This window comes from Panthera uncia (assembly GCF_023721935.1).
Source record: "Panthera uncia isolate 11264 chromosome B3 unlocalized genomic scaffold, Puncia_PCG_1.0 HiC_scaffold_1, whole genome shotgun sequence".
Lineage (NCBI taxonomy): Eukaryota > Metazoa > Chordata > Mammalia > Carnivora > Felidae > Panthera > Panthera uncia.
The window spans coordinates 73,513,571-73,533,493 of record NW_026057582.1 but is presented as its reverse complement, the minus strand read 5'-3'; the positions used below and the strand labels follow the sequence as shown (position 1 = coordinate 73,533,493).

At 40.2% G+C, this 19,923-nt stretch overlaps 1 protein-coding gene across 1 annotated transcript in view; it reads right to left on the bottom strand.

The window, feature by feature from the left end:
* The window catches only part of SUPT16H (SPT16 homolog, facilitates chromatin remodeling subunit), a 39,645-nt gene extending 20,018 nt beyond the window's left edge, over positions 1-19,627 (bottom strand). The window contains exons 1-7 of the mRNA XM_049613149.1: positions 19,120-19,627; positions 5,751-5,843; positions 4,479-4,649; positions 3,542-3,694; positions 2,576-2,722; positions 1,995-2,146; positions 629-801 (exon numbers count right to left, since the gene is read on the bottom strand). Coding sequence (XP_049469106.1) covers positions 629-801; positions 1,995-2,146; positions 2,576-2,722; positions 3,542-3,694; positions 4,479-4,649; positions 5,751-5,843; positions 19,120-19,185 — 955 coding nt within the window. The 5' untranslated portion in view covers positions 19,186-19,627. The remainder of the gene's footprint in view (positions 1-628; positions 802-1,994; positions 2,147-2,575; positions 2,723-3,541; positions 3,695-4,478; positions 4,650-5,750; positions 5,844-19,119) is intronic.
* Between the last annotated feature and the right edge of the window lie 296 nt (positions 19,628-19,923).

The window sequence follows — 19,923 nt, the reverse complement described above, 5'->3', positions numbered from 1 at the left end:
CCAGAAGAGTCTAGATATGGTGGACTCAAAGGAGTCCTTATCCTCATCAAACTACCTGGGACTATTACTTCCAATAGGATTTCTCAAGATCGACTTGAGGTAACACGGAGGAATTGTATCTAGAAGCTATGGGCACATGGGTGGGCTTATAGAGTAGAAAACTTGAAGTCCCATTTCGCCAACTAGGAGTGTAGAGTCTCAAGACAAAAGAGGTGTGGTGTCAAGCACTTTGTTTCCTTCTGAGATATGCAATTGCTTGCTTAGCAGAGTTGCTATTAGTTTTGCCCTTAGACTAAGATTCCTTGTATCCATTCAATGTAGAATTAACAATACACATTCTGTTGCTAGAGATACTAGTTCTCAGAACCAAAGAAAAGTAACAAGGCCAGATATTTTATGAAGATTGGATGCAGAGGCCTAACTGGTCACAGAAGTTTTCTGCAAACACCAATGTAAAACCACAACAACCACTCATGCTAAAAGACTGAAGAGTGAAATGCTAGGGTGATTCAAAGCTAGTAAAATCGAATTCTATTTTTAGTATAAATGCCTCAGGGATATAAATGCACGTAAACACTAGAGACACTTTAGTTGACTTCATTTCCGAATCTTTTCTAAGGCACCTCACCATGTCTTAATTCCTTTAGCAGTTCCTCTTGAAGCTGGAGCAAAAAGTTGTAATTTTCTTGAACTTCCTGAGAAGGGTCAACCATCAAAGTGCGAACAAGGTTGGAGCAGTAAGATTTGAAGCGAATACCCATGGCACAAGTGATGGCCCCAAAATGCATGTGATTCTTGTCACTAGAGACCAAAAGAAGAAAAGCATTTCATTATGCAAACTAGCAAAGTCCTTAGTAGCACTGGCATAAAACATCTATAATCACCTTTCCCTGTTATGTCCCATAGCTGAAGAAGGACCTACACTCTTTTTAAAAAACAGATTAGCTTATAAAGAGGTAAAATTACTGACTGAAGCTCACAGGATAAAAATTCAGTGAGAAGCTTACTTGTGGTTTCCTAAATAGACAAAAAATATACCAAATTCTATTCATTATAGTTTTAAAGCTCAAGGGTAAGCCATCACTTTTCCACCAGCCACTATGAACTGTACTATGCATTATGAATTAGTTCCTTCAGCCTGACCAGGAAAAACAGCATTCTTCATAATATTTTTAAAAATTACAGGCACCTGGGTGGCTCAGCTGGATCAGGGCCGACTTTGGCTCAGGTCATGATCTCATAGTTCACGGAATCGAGCCTCGCGCTGAGCTCTGTGCTGACAGCTAAGAGCCTTGGAGCCTGCTTGGGATTCTCTGACTCTGTCTCTCTCTCTGACCCTTCCCTGCTCTCACACATGCATGTGCTCGCTTGCTCGCTCATAAATAAATAAATAAATAAATAAATAGCACGTTTTCCTTTCATTCAAAGAAAAAACTCAGAAGGGGAATTACATTATGGCATATCTCATAATACCTTAATGGTTTTTCTCAACATGTTTTACATTTTTCTTGATATTTAAAACAATTCTTTTAAACATTTATTTATTTTTGAAAGAGCATGAATGGGGGTGGGGGAGCAGAGTGAGAGGGAGATACAGAATCTGAAGCAGGCTCCAGGCTCTGAGCTGTCAGGACGGAGCCCAACGTGGGGCTCGAACACATGAACTGTGAGCTCATGACCTGAGCTGAAGTCGGACGCTTAACCGACTGAGCCACCCAGGTGGCCCTCTTGGTATTTTTAATCATCTGGAAAAGCAAAATGAAATAAATGCTCAAGTAAAAGGGAGTACCAACGTGAAATAAGATAAAAATATGCAGGGGTGCCTGGCTGGCTCAGTTAGTGGAGTGTCTGAGTCTTGATCTCTCAGCTGTGAGTTTGAGCTCCACGTAGGGTACAGAGACTAAACTTTTCTGAATTCCAAAATGAGTCCAAGAAAAAAACAGGCCGAAAGCTGAAATGCTCTGATTGTTATAATCTGAAGTTCTCATACTTACCTCACCACACTGAACTTGAGATTATAGTTGCCACCACTCTGAATGATAGGAGGGTAACACATCTCCACAGTAGAAGGGTCTGCCCCAGCAAGGTATTTTTTCTCTTCAATGGCCTTTTCCACAGACTCAGCCAGTTTGCTGTGTCGAACTTTCTGTAAGCATAAAGAAATAAAACAATCGTTAACAATATTCACCAGAGGGTGGCAAAGAGTCTAAAAGTGTTGAATTTTTGGACATTATTTGAGGACAACACATATCCTGACATCACTGAGGATGTTATATAAGCCTTATGAAATGGCTTACGTGTCAGGTAATATACTGGTATACCTGCAAAGCAGATTTTGAGAATATGTGAAATCCACAGCTATGCAAGAAATTCTCAAGTAAAATACTGGGTAACATCAGGAAACTAGCACAGGTTTATAGTTATTTAGAAAGAGAACGGGCAAAATTACACACCAGCAACTTCTGTATCAAAGGCCTAATTTCAAAGGAAGCCAAACATGCAGCAAAAAACACTGCACGGTAGGGACTTACTTCTGCTTCATTAAAATAGTACAGACTTTCCCCTCTCCATTTACCTCATCTGCATCAACTATTTCCATGACTCTTTCCTTGAAGAATTTGTTGAAGACCTCAGAGGTGATGCTAGCTGCTTTCTTCATTAGGTTGAGCTCCCCATCCTCCTTTACAGCAATGGTATAAGCCACAACAGCACTGATATCTATCTGCAGTCAAAGTGATAAGAATTTCTAACAGGTAAATACAGAACTGCTAAAAAAAAAATGCCTCTCTCCCAATGTGAGTATCATCAGTGAAGTTACCTGGTTATTTAGCACACCATTCATCAGTAGTGTACGGAATATAAAAATACTCTTTTCTTGGACTGAATAAACATTTAAAATAGCTCATTACCAGCTCACTGTGTGTATTCTAAAAGGCATTGAACTAATATACCATTTAAATGTAAATGTAAACACTTCTCTAGAGGATCTTATAAAGGCAGAAGAGGAAGACAGGCAGGAGAGCAGGGAGGGGAAAAAAATGTATTTTTTCTGGATAAGAGATTTTTCTGGGGTCACCTGGATGGCTCAGTCAGTTAAGAGTCTGACTCTTGATTGCAGCTCAGGTCATGATCTTGTGGTTTGTGAGTTTAAGCCCTGCATGAGGCTCTGTAAGGAAAGTGAGGAGCCTGCTTGGGATTCTCTCTCCCTCTCCCCTGCTTGTGCCTCAATGCTCTCCCAAAATAAATATTTAACAAAAAAAAAAAAAAAAAAAAGAGAGAGAGAGAGAGAGAGAGAGAGAGAGAGAGAGAGAGAGAGAGAGGTTTCTGTTTCCCCCTGCAAGAGCTAAACTATCTTCCAAATGGGCCATTCCTGACTGAAAAGTCAAACTGGCTTACTGCTCAGCCAAACAGAATGGAAAATGGAAATCTGAAGGAATATATACTTTTCCCAAAACATATTCTTTGCACTATCTGTTATGGAAAGCTGTCACACTTCTATCTTTGAAACTCCTAATCTGCATGTTTCTGGGAGTGTTCTCACTTTGTCAAAGCCCTCTTTGTTGAGGCAGTCGTTCCAGTTCTTCATGAACTCTCCAGGGAACTTGTCTTTGCTGAACACTCCAATCTTCTTGCCGTTCTTGCTTTCTTTAATGGCTTCAATCATTTTGTCAAAGCTGCTCTTATTGCTTTCATTCTATCAGTGCCACAAAGAAAAGACTCTTGTTAATTAGTTTTAGAATTAGACATCTATGTTCTACTAGTAACAGGCACAGACAAATATTTGGAACGATAGAAAGAATAAATTTTCTCCCCATGCCTCACCTACTTACTTCCTTATGGCAGAATTAACTCTAAAAGTTAACACAAAATTTCTTTGGATATTTTTACAAACTAAAGTGCCACATAAGTTGACAAGACTATTCTTTTTCTTCAGGAACAGCTAAAACACTCATGCACACAGGGGAACAATATCCTGAGAAAAAGTGTCAGGTGGAAAGTACGACAAAAAAGACCACATATGATAAACACTGAGTATGAGGTACATCTGTTTTCTTAAGGATGTTTAAAATTATTTTTGTTCTAGGGGCGCCCAGCTGGGAGAGCCTGCAACTCTTGATCTCAGGCTTGTGAGCTCCAGCCCCATGTTAGGAGAGGACTTAAAACAAAAAACCCCCAGGTATTTATGCCAATTGAAGTACTAAGATGAAAACAAACGAGTTGACATTACCCTTGAGAATGGACACATAAAGTCCATGTTTGACAGAATCTCACAGCCTGTGTGTTTTGCTACAGAACCGACAGGGTTACTGAACCTTTTTCTTCCTAACCAACACAACGAAGATGTGCTAAAACTTTGTAATTACAATGTTAGCCAGCAAAAATCTTCTCCTGTATATTTTTAAATTCCTAGAGGGATTTCCATTTATTACTTTTAAACATTCTTTCACATTTATGACACATTCTTTACTAGTTCTGACCTTTTCCCGTATCAGCAGTGTGATGGCAGGGGCTCCATTTGCATTCTCATTGCCCTTAGTGTTAGCAATCTGTTTTAAAAACTCCACTTTCTTCTTGCTGGCCATAAAGATAATTTTGTCATCACAGAAGACCATGATAGTATCAGTCAGTTCATAACCAAAGAGCCACGTCTATAGGAAAAGACAAAAGTAACAACAGTATTTACAAATTAAAAAAAATTAATGTACTTACTCAGAAATATTTATAAAATAAGGTATCTGGAATTAACTTCAAAATAAGCTAGATGTGGATACAAATGAAATGAAACTGGCCAAGAGCTTACAATTTATTGGATAATGGGTACATATTGGATAATGGGTACATTAGAGTGTCACATTATTATTTATCTACTTTGATGTTTGAAATATTCCATAATAAAGACCACCAAATCATACGGATAATTTGTGTTTCTATGAACTATACGGTTATTTAGAACAGAAACGCATAAAACAAGGGACAAAGTAGCACATCAGGGAAATGCACATTCTACCTCCCCCAAAGACTGCTAGCTGCCTACCAATTACTCATTTCTTCCCTCTCAGAAAGACTTGGGATTGTTAGCTGGGCACACTCAGCATGAAGACTACTTCCTATCCTTTCTTGCAGCTTATGGCCATTAAATTCTGGCCAATAAGTTATAAATAGAAGTATTCTGTGGGACTTCAAGTATCTTCATAAAGGGAAAGATGTCTTCATTTTCTTCCCTTTCTCCATTCTACTTGGAATGCAGATGTAATGGCTGGAGCTCTAGCAATTTTTGCACCATGAGCCCAAGGGCTGGCCTCTACGTATGGCAGAAGACAGACCAGAAAAACCCTGTGTTCCTGAAGACTAACTAAAAGAGAAAAAACCGTTCTACTTAATCCACTGTTAGATTTTATTGTTATATACGATTAAATCTATCCCAATTTATATACTTCTTTTTTGGGGCTGTCCACCAAACCTTTTTTTGTGTTTCTTTAGTTGAAGTATGGTTGTTTCTTTCTTTCTTTTTAAATAAGGATGTGTTTATGTTTTAAAATTTTTTCTTGTTTTGTGTGTGTGTGGGGGGGGGGGTCCACTGAGCTTTTAATGATGATGGAAATATTCTCTACCAGCTCCAATATGGTACTCAGTACTTGAGACTTGGGACTGAAGAATTTAATTTTTAATATGGCTAGTGAATACCACACTGAACAGTGCCATCGATGATTCGAGGATTCTCAGGCCTAAAACTGCCATAAACCTCTCACCTGTAAGGCAGTTGATTTGGCATAAACAATTTCTTCATCAACACCCACTGATACAACAATGGCATCAACGTTGGCATATTCATCTTCTCCTTTCTGAAAAGTAAAGAGTAGGTAATTTGGTCATCTTTTTATCCTAGTAAAACTGGAATACAAAGTTCAGTATTTACTCAGGGTATAGAATTTTTTCCTAATAGTAATGCCAAGTTTGCTTGGCAGCCTCACAGTCATTACTCTCTTTGTTAAACAGCTTTATTGAGAGAGAACTTACATACAATTCAATGGCTTTTAGTGTGTTCAGAGTTCTGCAACCATCACAATCTAACTTTAGAACATTTTCCTCTTTCCCAAAAGATGGCCTACATCTCCACCTAGGTCTAGGCAACTGTTAACCTAACTGGTCTCTACGGATTTGTCTATTCTGGACATTTCGTATAAATGGACTAACATATGTGGCCTCTCCATCTGGCTTCTTTCACCTAACATGCTTTCAAGGTTCACCTATGTTGTAGCATGTGTCAGTACTTTGTCCTTTCTGTGACTAACGACCCACTGTATGGATCTACTACTGTATCTATTCATCAACTGCTGGACATCTGGGTTATTGCCATATTTTGGCTACTGTGAATAATAGTGCTATGAAGATTCATGTCAGTTTTTGTGTGGACATACTTCCCTTGAGTACATACCTACGTGAAGAATTACTAGGTCATATATATGGTAACTCTGTGTTTAACTTTTTGAGGAGCCAGACTGTTTTCCAGAGTGACCGCACCATTTCATATTCTCAAACAGCAATTTATCAGGATGCCAAATTCTCCATATCTTGACTAACACATAATGATTGGCTTTTTTTTATTAGAGACATTGTCCACTGCATGTGAAGTAGTATCTCACTGTAGTTTTGATCTGCATTTCTCTGACAGCTAATGATGCTGAGCACATTTTCATGTGATTACGGACCATTTGTCTACCTTCTTTGGAGAAGCACCTATTCACATCCTTTGCCCATTGTGTAACTGAATTACTGTTTTATTATTCAGTTATAAGAGCTCCTTTTATATTCCAGATATGTCTCTTATCAGATATGACTTACAAATTTACTCCATTCAGCGGCTTCTTTTCACTTTCCTAATGATGTTGTCCTTTCACACATGATAGTTTTTAATTCTGAAGGAGTCCAAATTATTTTCTTGTGCTTTTGAGGCCATATCTAAGAAGGCTTTGTCTAATCCAAGGACATAAAAGATTTACCTGTATTTCTATAGCAGTTTTATAGTTTTAGCTCTGATATTTAGATCTAGGATTCATTTTGAGTTAATTTTTGTGTATGGTGTGGGGAAGAGGCCTAACTTCATTTTTTTGCATATGGTTACCTCATTGTTGAAAAGACTATTCTTTCCCCCACTGAACTGTCCCAGTCAAAAAATCAAATTATGTATTAGGGAAAAAAAATCAAATTATGTATTAGAAAAAAAATCAAATGACACAAATGTGAGGGTTTATTTTTGGATTCTCAATTCTATTCCATTATCTAAGCATCCATCCTTATACCAATATCATGTCGTTTTGATCACTCCAGCTTTATCTTAAGTTTTGCAATTGAGAAGTGTGAGTCCTGCAACCACTCCATCAGCTACTCTTCAATGGCTCCGTAAGACCAAAAGACTGGAAATTGTGGGCTAGAAGGTCAAATCTCTAACTTCCCCTATAAAGTCAAGAAAAACATCTACATCAGACTCTTCCACACAACAAAGCTTCTGGTTGCCGGTAAGAATCCAAATATAGTACAACAATTAAGGGTTCTGTTGAATTTCTCTACCACAAAAAAATACATAACCCAAAGAAATTACCACATAGAAACTGTATGCATTCCCCCACTGATTTTCAGGAAGAAAATGTTTTCCTTCAGGTTGGGAAGGTTTATCATTAGTTCTCACTGATAATGCAAAAGCAATGGTAGTTAAAACAGCTAGTGCCTTCAGGTCCCTGGGTGGCTCAGTCGGTTAAGTGTCTGACTTTGGCTCAGATCATGATCTCATGGTTCATGGGTTTGAGCCCTGTGCTGGGCTCTGTCCTGACAGCTCAGAGCCTGGAGCCTGCTAAGGATTCTAATATATATTTTTTTAATATTTGTTTTTGAGACAGACAGAAAGAACAAGCAGGGGGAGGGGCAAAGAGAGAAGGAGACACAGAATCTAAAGGAGGCCCCAGGCTATGAGCTTCCAGCACAGAGCCCGACACAGGGCTTGAACCCACAAACTGTGAGATCATGACCTAAGCTGAAGTCCAGCGCTGAACCAACTGAGCCACCCAGGCGCCCCTTCCGATTCTGTCTCCCTCTCTGTCTGCACTATCTCTCAAAAATAAATAAAAACATTAAAAATATTAAAAAGAAATTAAACAACAACAACAAAAACAGCTAGTGCCTTAGCACAAATCAAGGTAATTGGCACCAAAGTAATTCATTACCACATACTCGTGGAAGGGGAGGCTATTTCTCTAAGAATGTCCTTGATGCAATAAAAATGATCAACAGTAAGTAATCCCAACACTCTAGCATGTCTTTTTAATATTTTGTATAAAGAAACGTGAAGTACACACAACCCAGTTCTGTGTGCAAATTGAAATATGATGGTTATCTTAAGGAAAACTTTACAATTATTTGAATAACAAGTTGAAGTAGCCATTTAAGCAGACTTGGGTAACAGGCATACATTTTCTTGAAAATGAGTGAAGTGAGCCTGTCAGTTCAAGGAAAATGAAAATGTATTACGTAGTCAATGATAAAATTTGAGTTTATCACCTTTGTGATGAGCAGTGGAAAACTAGGCATTTTATAGGAATTAAAATCCTTGGAATAGTTGAGTTTGCTTCCCCATTGGCATAAAAAAGCTGAATATGTGGGCCTTTTTTTCTGTCTCCCTATTTTCAGTTTTATTGAGATCACTTTGGATAAATTTCCCATATCATTAATGACTAAGTTACATGATTACACTGTGTATACTTTTTAAAAATGTATTACTATGTATTCTGAATTTTTATACATGTTGATATCTTTTTCTTTGTTGAAAGGTTTTGACTGGAGCAAGATTTCAAATATCAAAAAATACTAAAAGAGGCTTTTTGATTAATTTCAGTGGTTTTTATAGACAGATGTATGGGCATGGAAATTACACTTATCTGTAGCTAGAACACATAAGCATTAAACATAGGCAGTTTCTTGTTCCTAATTTTGGGAGGTTATCAAGGTAGCGGCAATATTACTGCCACAAAATCCATGTTTAATGAAGAACTAGAGCATATGTAGCAAAAATTGGGAGAGGAGAGAATGTTTAATACCAAAATTAGTGTTAATGTGTGATGTCATCGGAATCATATAGCTCAGTTGTTCTCAGACTGATAGCAGGCCCTTTTACATTCTTAAATCATTCAAGACCCTAAAGAGCCTTTCTTGGCATTGGTTGTATCAAGGTTCCCCTTCCCCTCCCCCATGGTCTTGTGTTAAGTTTCTCAGGACCCACATAGGAGTGAAAACATACGGTATCTGTCATTCTCTGCCTGACTTATTTAACTTAGCATAACACTCTCCAGTTCCATCCACATTGCTGCAAATGGCCAGATTTCATTCTTTCTCATTGGAAAGTAGTATTCCATTGTATATATAAACCACATCTTCTTTATCCATTCGTCAGTTGATGGACATTTAGGCTCTTTCCATAATTTGGCTATTGTTGAAAAGTGCTGCTATAAACATTGAGGTACATGTGCCCCTATGCATCAGCACTCCTGTATCCTTTGGGTAAATTCCTAACAGTGCTATTGCTGGGTCACAGGTTAGATCTATTTTTAATATTTGAGTTTTCAAGCAAAGATCAGAGACTGTTGGGCTCTGTGCTGACAGCTCAGAGCCTGGAGCCTGCTTTGGATTCTGTGTCTTCCTCTCTCTCCATTCCTCCCCTGCTCTCTCTCTCTCTCAAAAAGAAATAAAGATTAAAAAAAAATTTTTTTTAAACACTAGGGTGCCTGGGTGGCTCAGTCAGTTAAGTGTCTGATTCTTGATTTTGGCTCAGGTCATGACCTCACAATTCGTGGGTTCAAGCCCAAAGATGGGCTCTGTGCTGACACTGTGGAGCCTGCTTGGGATTCTCTCTCTCCCTCTCTCAAAATAAATAAATAAGCATTAAAAACAAACAAAACTCCCAAAACACAAGGGGCGCCTGGGTGGCTCAGTCAGTTGAGCATCTGACTCTAGGTTTTCGCTCAAGTCATCATCCCAGGGTCATGAATCAAGCCCTGTGTCGGGCTCTGCCCTGAGTGTCAAGGCTGCTTGGGATTCTCTCTCTCCCTCTGTTTCTAAAACAAAACAAAACAAAACAAAACACAAGAAACGGCAAGCGTTGGCAAGGATGTGGAGAAAAGGAACCCTTGTGCACTGTTGATGGGAATGCAAACTGGTACAGCTACTGTGGAAAAGAGTAAGAAGGTTCCTCAAAAAGTTAAAAATAGGGGCCCCTGGGTGCCTCAGTTGGTTAAGCGTCCGACTTCGGCTCAGGTCATGATCTCGCAGTTCGTGGGTTCAAGTCCTGCATCGGCTCTGTGCTGACAGCTCAAAGCCTAGAGCGTGCTTCAGATTCTGTGTCTCCTTCTCTCTGTTCCTCCCCTGCTCATGCTCTGTTTCTCCCTCTCTCAAAAATAAATAAAGATAAAAAAAATTTTTTTTTTTAATTTTAAGAAATGTTAAAAATGGAACTACCCTCTGATCCAGTAATCACGCTACTGGGTATTTACACACCCAAAATACAAAAATACTAATCTGAAAGGATATATGTACCCTTACGTTTTATTGCAGCATTATTTACAATAACCCAATCATGGAAGCAGCCCAAGTGTCCACTGATACATGAATGGATAAAGAAATGGCATATATATATATATATATATATACACACACACACACACACATATATACATACACACACACACATATATACATATATATACATACACACATATATATACACACACACACATATATATATAATGGAATATTATTAAACCATAAAAAAGAACAAAATCTTGCCATTTGCAATGACATGGATGGAACTAGAGTATGATGCTAAGCATTGTAAGTCAGAGAAAGACAAACACCACATAATTTCACTAGTATGTGAATCGTAAGAAACAAAATAAATGAACAAAGAAAAAAAAAAGAGAAACAAACCAAGAAACAGACTCGTAACTATAGAGAATTGATGGTTACCAGAAGGGAGGTGGGTGGGGAAGTGTGTTAAATAAGTGATGGGGATGAAGAGTACACTTATCATGATGAGCACTGAGTAACGTATAAAAGCACTATATTGTACACCCGAAACTAATATAACACTGTATGTTAACTATATTGAAATTAAAATAAAAGCTTAATAAAAAAATTTTTAAAAAAGAACATATCTGTTCAATGCTAGTCCTTAACAGCTGGTAGAATTTAATAATGCTGTTGTGCTTATATGATCTTTACTTTTTAATTTTGGAAAGTGACAAAATTTTCCATTTATAGTGATGTAAAGGATCCTTTCTGAATATAGTTAGATTTAAAGAATTCAACAGGATTCTGGAAGATAAAAGAGGACATGAGTGGGAAACAACTAAGCAGAGCTATGGTAGCTGCACCCCAAGTGCCTGACAAGCTTTCTCAATGGTAAGGTATGCAGATCTCAAAGAGCCCCAGGGGGCTAAACTCTGGAGGCACCAAGTATCAGGGAAAGGGAACGGAGTATACTGCACTTGGGTGAGTTCAGGGCTAAAAACGGAAGGTCTGGTCAGTAAGCTTAAGAGAGGGACTCCCCTGCCTCTTGCCCCCCCCCCCCCCCCCCCAGTTCTTGAAAGTCCTGAGACAACACCTAATCCTTTAGTAAAAATCTCTGGGAAAATGAGCTCAAAAAGGCTCTAGCTTCAGATATTAGGCACAGCAGAAGCAAGTACTAATTTTTAGAAAGTTAAACTCTGTATTTTGAGTGACCACCAGGAACGAATTAAGAGGATTTTTCTTTGCATGTCCTCACTGAATTCAGAGAAAACTCTTCACATACTGACATTTGGGGGTCCTCCATGGAATAAGTGAGCCTATTCACCCTACAGTTACCCCTATTCTTTGAGAGGCCCCATCCATGCAGAGCTGCCAACCAGTGTCTTATTATTTTATTCTTAATACGGATGGGTAGCCAAGTCTTACTTTGGTGTCTGTGAGGTCTCCAATATGTAAGAGGAATCAAGGAAACTCAGAGGAAACAGACAACACAGAGAACAGAAGATAAAAATTAAATAAAAACACCTCCTATAAAATAAATATAGTATATCCATGAAACGAGAGTAGAGATTAAGAAGAAATTAAAAATAGCTGAAAATTTTAAAAATCTGTAAGTGGGAAAATAAAGTTAAGAAGCAGTATTGGAAATAGAGGACAAAGATAGGAAACAAAACTGAAAGATAACCAACAAACTTAAGTCAAGCGGTCTAAAGCTCCTGAAGGGGAATATCAGGGGCAACAAAAAAGATCACTGAGGAAATGGAGGGAAAAAAGTAATCAAACAGTGAATGAATCTAACACTGAAGGGCAATGAGCCTGGAGACTGAACAGAACCCCCCCCCCCCCCCCCCCCACCCCCCGCATGGAAGGAAAAAAAAAAAAAAGGCTCCTATGAAGGCAGTGAAATTTCAAAACACAAGGGATAAAGAGAGGATTTGAAATGTTTCAGAGAGAACGGGCCATATATACTGAATCAGGAAAGAGACACATTTGCCTTCTGAAAATACTGCAAGTTTGAAGACTACCGAATGACTGCTTAGATTCTGAGCTGAATTCAACCTTGTATTTTAATCACACTTAACTATATTATTAACCAAAAGTGAAGACAGAATAAAACTTAAGACACACAACCGCTTAAGAAACATATATTCTCTATATCCTTTAAAAAGCTTAGAGAAAATGCTCTTACAAGAAAAAAAAAATCAACACAAAGGTTGTAGGATATAGGGGACCCAATATTGGAAAGTCCCAAGTTCAGTAGGCTTGGAGAACAACCTGTACAGATAGAACAATATAATGTAAGGTTGGGGGAGGGGAATGGTGATGAAGCTAAAAAAACAACACAGAATTGGGGCGCCTGGGTGGCTCTGTCAAGCATCTGGACTCTTGATTTTAGCTCAGGTCATGATCCCACAGTTCATGGGATGGAGCCCCACACTGGGCACTGACAGCGTGGTGCCTGCTTGGGATTCTCTGTCTATCTCTCTCAAAATAAATAAACTTAAAAAAAAAAAAAAACCCAACACAGAATTAATAAAATATCTGACAAGTGTGAAAAATTTAAGTGTATTTATTTGGAGAGAGAACACGAGTGGGGGAGGGGCAGAGACAGAGAAGGAGACAGAGAATTCTAAGCAGACTCCATGCTGTCAGTGCAGAGCCTGATGCAGGGCTTGATCCCACAAACAGTGAGATCATGATCTGAGCTGAAATTAAGAGTCAGATGCTCAACCAACTGAGACACCCAGATGCCCCAAGTGTGACAATTTTAAAATAAAAGATTGAGAAGATTATGACAGGCCTGAAGGAAATAATTAGGGCTAGGAGCATTTAAAAAAAGAGAGAAATTTAGGCAATCACTAGTGTCAGGAAAAATGAATCGTAGAGAATAGGAAAGGTAATTGTACTTTATTACTTCACCCAGCAGTGAAAGTATCTACATGAGCATAAAAATGTAAACTTACTACTGATTTTAATAAAAATTGTGGGAAAAAAAAACTTATCAAGAAGGGTGGATACGTGATAAATCAAGTATAATAAAATGTCAATTATTGATGTAGGCGGTGGGTACACAGGTGTTCACTGTAAAAATCTTTGACTTTTCTCTCTGTTTGAAGTTTTCCATAACAATGTGTCAGGGAGAGATTTATTTATTTTTTTCAATGTTTATTTATTTTTGAGACAGAGAGAGACAGAGCATGAACGGGGGAGGGTCAGAGAGAGGGAGACACAGAATCTGAAACAGGCTCCAGGCTCTGAGCTGTCAGCACAGAGCCCAACGCGGGGCTCGAACTCACAGACCGCAAGATCACGACCTGAGCCGAAGTCGGCCGCTTAACCGACTGAGCCACCCAGGCGCCCCAGAGAAATTTATTTTTTTTAATTTTTTAATGTTTATTTATTTTTGAGAGAGAGAGAGAGAGAGAGAGAGAGGGAGAGAAACAAAGTGTGACTGGGGGAGGGGCAGAGAGAGAAGGAGACACAGAATCAATCCAAAGCAGGCTCCAGGTTCTGAGCTATCACCACAGAGCCCGATGCGCACGGCTGGAGCTCATGAACCACGAGATCGTGACCTGAGCCTATTAACCGACTGAGCTACCCAGGCAACCCTGTCAGGGAAAGATTTAAAAAGTATCAGGAGGTAAGGAAGCTGAATGAAGTGTGACAGAATACAAAAGTTAAATTTAAATCCTAAACTACCAAAACAAGACAACAGTTAATATCTAAGACTGACAATTCAAGAAATAACAATGTATAGACAGCATTTCAAAATATGAAGCAGAAGAACTAAAAGTAACTGCTTCTGAGGCAGTTGACTGGTTTTTAAGGTTTTCAGAACTACCTGTTTTTTTTAAAAACCTATGTTATTACTTAATTAAAAGTAACAAAGTACAAAGTACATATAGATAACAATGAATAAGCAGAAACTGTGAAGGTGGTATCAGAATAATAAAAGTTGGGGAAATACCATGACAGAGGAACAACTATCTCCCTTTGAACCAAATGGGTATTGCACTAAAAAGAGGAAACATTTTTGAAGTACCGGGTTATAGCCAGGATATAATTTGTCATTAATACCAAGACAATCTGGAGAATAAAAAGGTGTGCCATTAATAATTACATAGAGACAACAGGTGAATAGTACCAGGAAAGGAAGAACTTATGGTCACCTATATGTAGCCTGGACAGAAGTCTCTTCGAACCAAGCAAGGATGCATGAAAGCTCAGAAACTGTCACCATCGTTCATTGAGTGGCTACTACATGCCAGGCACGAGAATTGGTAACCAGGGATAAAAATGTAAGAAAGTTAGTAACGGGAGTAGACTATAAAAGTTGAGCATGCAAGAATAAATGTACCCCAACCTGCTCAGGCATTTACTTCCATCTAGCCTCCTCTTCTTGAAGTCAAGGGACCCACACATTACTTAAACCTTTATCTACCTCACTCAAGATAAAAGAGCCATTAAGAATGGGAATGGATAGAAATAACCCAATATCTTGATGAAAGAAGCATGGGAATTGCCTATATTTTAAAGAACCTTCCTAAGCCATAAAAGGTAACTGTCTACTTTTGGAGAGCAATCCAGAACAAGACACTCATCCGCAACACAAAAATCAGCAGTCAGAAAGCACCAATTGAGCGAGGCACGGACACTATAGCATATAGTTTTCTCCATGGACACAAACTTTCTTTTTTAGGGTTAGAGCCACCCATCATTTCCATCCTGACCCATGGCATACAGACACGTGAGTGAACGCACTGGACTGGCTTTCCTTTTGAAAACGGTGACATAATTCTTTTGGGATAAAAGGCAGATGACTCAAGGTTCACACATAGCAGGATGCCCTAAGAGGTAGGGTTCTAGGTGTGCATGGATATTGTTTCCCTCGGTTCTCAAAGCAGCTGAACTGCAGAATGGAGACTAACCTCCTTCACCTCTTACCCCATGCAGTACTAATCATAGTACCTGGTTAAAAATGATCACAATCCTGAAAAGGCTGGGAGCCCTAAATAAGGACCCAGTTAAGTATAAGAGGAGAGGAGAAGCCCAGAGCCCACTCTCACGATCCACTGCCACTACCCGGAGTTTTCTAACACAGAAATAGACAAGGGCTGCAAATGCTTGCTGCTCACGCAAGTTCTGATCTAAAATAGAAGAGGCAGGACTGGACTAGACTCCAACATCTACAGTCACAAAACAGTAATAAGTTCTAGTTGTCACGAAGATCTCCTGTTTGATTTTCGACTGAGCCGATTTTCTCATCTTTAAAATGACACTATATACTTACTAATGTTTTGGAAATTTCTACTCAAACAGAAGTGTGTGATGTTGCTGTTTTTAGACATAAATTAATGAAAACTGTAATAAAAATAATATGTTATTTGCAGTAGCCTCACAATATGTATTTAACCCAAACTCAATTTGCAGATAAGTGAGATTAGAAGTCACATTAGCTCCTGTTCTTATTAAAAATAACAAAACAAAACATGAGGAGCCTGGCTGGCTCAGTCAGTGGAGTGCTGGACTCTTGGTTTCAGCTTAAGTCATGATCCCAGGTCGTGAGACTGAGCCCCACGTTAGCTCAGTGCAGAGCCTGCCTGGGATTCTCTCTCCCTCTGACCCTCTCCCCCGCTCATGCTCTCTCTCTAAAAAACAAAATAAGGTTAGTAGCTTTTTGGTTCTCCACTAAACTCTATGGCTGAAGAGAGCTGGAGCTACCACACACAATCACACAGTTCTGAAAAGCTTATGCTTGCAGGTATTTAAAACAAAAAAGTGGATGTGGCAACTAACAAATTTTCTAGCTTGTGAATTTTTTTCATAATGGATATTTCTTTGAAGATGGGTATGGACAATACAAGACTTGGGATCTGTATAGTTCAAGCTATTCCTGCATCTCAAGGCTAGTTTTCTTATTAAAAAAGGAAAAAGTGTAAAAAATACATATAGCACGCACCTATATACTTCACTATCTTTCTGCTACAGCTAAGAGAATAAGCAACCAGAATTTACCCGACAACCATGATCTTTGTTTAAGCAGGTCAGAATGAAGTACTGTAACCTGGAAAGACTATGATGCAGAAAGGAATTCCACAGGTGGGTTCTGGACATAATTATTAAAATTCACAGTTATAAGAAAATAGAAAGTTTATTCAAATAAGATTTTCAAAATAATTAGCCACAAATTTTGCTAATGAGTACATTTTCATATGGACTTGACACATAACTTTATACAATACCAGTTCTTATTAACATTTAACATACCTCTTCAAATGACGTAAGTAGAAGGGCCAGGATAAACCTTAATGGTTTCTGGGCGCCTGGGTGGCTCAGTCCTTAAGCATCTGACTTCGGCTCAGGCCATGATCTCATGGTTCGTAAGTTCAAGTCCCACATCATGAGCTGGAGCCCTGCTTTGGGTGGACTTGTGCCCCACTTTTCTCTCTCTCCCTCTCTCTGCCCCTTGCTCACTTGCGCCCTCTCCCTCTGTCTCTCTCTCAAAAATATTTTTGAGGAACAAAAAACAAGGGCCTATAATTTAACTTTCCTTGATTTAAACACTGCTACTTAATATTATTAAGTTTGCCAATCTGTCTTTAGGCCTCCAGTTTTTCCCAGTCTCATGCTTTGCATTTATCAACCACGTAATGGAACACTGACTAAATGAATCTTAGCTTTTGTGAATGGTCTAGAGAAGATGAAGAATAACCTGATAAACTCTTAATTACTGGGACTAGGAACAACCTACACATCTAAGCTGTATAATTTCAGGGTATATGAGTGGAAGAGAGAGTTTCTGATTTATTTATATTTATTATATACTGCACCCTTGTACATCAATCTTTGGAAAATACTGCAACTTCCAGAAAGTTTTTTTTTCCTTTTTAAAAACACATTTTTATTTTTTTTCACAGCATGCTTTTTTAATGTTTATTTTTGACAGCGAGCGGGGGAGGGGCAGAGAGAGAGGGGGACAGAGATCCAAAGCAGGATCTGTGGTGACAGCAGAGAGCCTGGTGTGGGGCTCCAACTCAAGAACTATGAGATTACCACCTGAGCCAAAGTCGAATGCTCAACTTTTTTTTTTATTGGAGAGGGGGAGGGGGAGGGAGAGGGAGAGAGAGAGCGAGCCCACGAGCACCAGAGAGGGAGTGAGCTTGAGCGCATATGTGTGAGCAAGCAGGAAGGGAGACAGACAAAGGGAGTGAGAGACTCTTAAGCAGGCTCCAAGCTCAGGGAGAAGGAGCCTGTCATAACCCTGGGATCTTGACTTGAGCTGAAATCAAGAGTTCAATGCTCAACAGACTGAGTCACCCAGGTGCCCCAGAAAGTTTTTGTAACGTGCATTATTTAAAAATGTAACAGTGAAAGAAACTGTGAAAACATTTGATAGAAATTAACCAATACAAAATCTTAAAAATAAAACTATGTTCAGCATTTTTCTAGGATTAAGTCCTTATTTTCATAAAAATGCAACAAAGAATCCGTTTTACTTTCAATTATCTAACGCATTTATCTTCAAAGAATTAAAGACACATGAACCTTTAATATGACTGGCAGGTAACTGACCAAGTTTAATAGCTTGGTTTTTAGTGGAGGGTCTCTTTGAACGGCAATTTACATGCTGAAAATCAGAACTGATCACTTTTGTCAGGACATTTTTCAGGTTTTAAAAAGTCTTTATTAGTTTTAGCTTCCCTGGATGACAGAGTTCAGAGGCCAGACTTAAGCTCGACAGCTCAGCCTGCACCACAGGACGCAATCAAATGTATGAATTGATAAATTACTTTCATAAAAATAAATTTCAATCGTGGACGTTTCTCAAGCGGCAAAATTACCCAACCTTTAAAACACTGGAGACTGCAACAGCGCTTTTTCTCAACACGTGCCCCGGATACTCTACCAAAGAGGAAAACTAGTAAGGTTTTAAGCATCACATCGTTTTTGCATTACTAATGCTTGCAGGTTTTCAGCATTAGGGTTTCTGTGTTACCCACAGCAGGGCCTAGAACATGAGACGGCTGCGCGTGAGCGGTTTTTTTTTTTTTTTTTTTTTTGAACTCCAGCAAAAGCCCCGCAAACGATAAACACGAAAAGCCGGATTCACATCTTGCTGGCCCCTCCATCCACCCTTTACGAAGAAGGTTGCCAATTCTGGCGGGACCTGGGGCGGAATACTCGGATTCTGGAAGGACAGAGCGAGTGCGTGGGTGTGTATGAACACTGCAGGAGGGGGGCAGCAAGACGTGATCACAGAGTGGGAGGGAAGGATGATGCCTCTTCCAGGGCGGGAAGGAATTGTGAGAGGAGGCTGTTATGCATGACGGGGGCCAGCACGCGGGGAAGATGGTGGTGGATGGAGGGCAGGGTGATTGCGGGGGATTCCCTGTTCCGGGGCGGCGCTGGGGGCGGCCTGCGGTGAATGGTCCTGCAGCAAGTAAAGGGGCGCGACACTGAACCCGGGAATTCCCGACGGAAAGGGAAAAAAGGGCGCCGAGAAATGGGGTTATTATGGGATGGCAGAGGGGGGCTCCCCAGGGAAAATTACGGGATCTATCTCACCCGCCAATTGCTGTACAGTCTCTTCACTCGTCGGTAATAAGCGTCTTTGTCCAGAGTCACAGCCATAGCCACAGACGCCGCTCCTGCTCGGGTTCCGAGAATCACGCGAGGTCCCGGATCCGCCACCCGCTCTCGGCCCCGGAATCCCGCACTCTCCCAGTGACCCGGAAGTATCGACCTCAAAGATGCCCTTTCCGCTTCCGGGTCCCGACAGCGCTTGGATTTTTTTTTTTTTTTCTTTTAATCCTCTCTCCGGAGGTTAGCGGAAGGAGAGGAAGAAAGACAGTGGAAAATCAACAAAATGTGCAACACTAAAAGAGTCTAGATTTTCGCGGGGTTTTCTTGTCAACTTAGCAACAGCCGCACGCGAAGCGACGTCATCACGTGACGCTCCGCCCCGCCCTCACTCTCAGTCGGGCTGCGGTTTGCAGGAGCTCCAACTTCTGGCGGAGGCGGCAGCGGTGGGGCACCGCGAAGGAAGCGGGAGGCCTGCCGAGCCTGCCCCGCCCCACACGTGCCCCGCCCCACACGAGCTGCCGCGCGCCGCTGCAATGGCCCCACCCACCGACAAATGCCGGGGAAGCGGAAAGAGCGGGAGCTGGCGTGGGACGGGAGAGGGAAGGCTGGGTGCGTTCCCCTCCTAGAAAGGGTGGGGAAGCAAAACCCTTTGCAGCTCCTGGTCTAGAAGGATCCTTCGTGGTGGGACGCTGGGTCTGAGGCTCCGGGCACACACACAGAACAAACCGAGGAGAAAAAAACGCACCCTACCAATAAATTATGGTGAAAGGACCTTGCCTTAGAAAA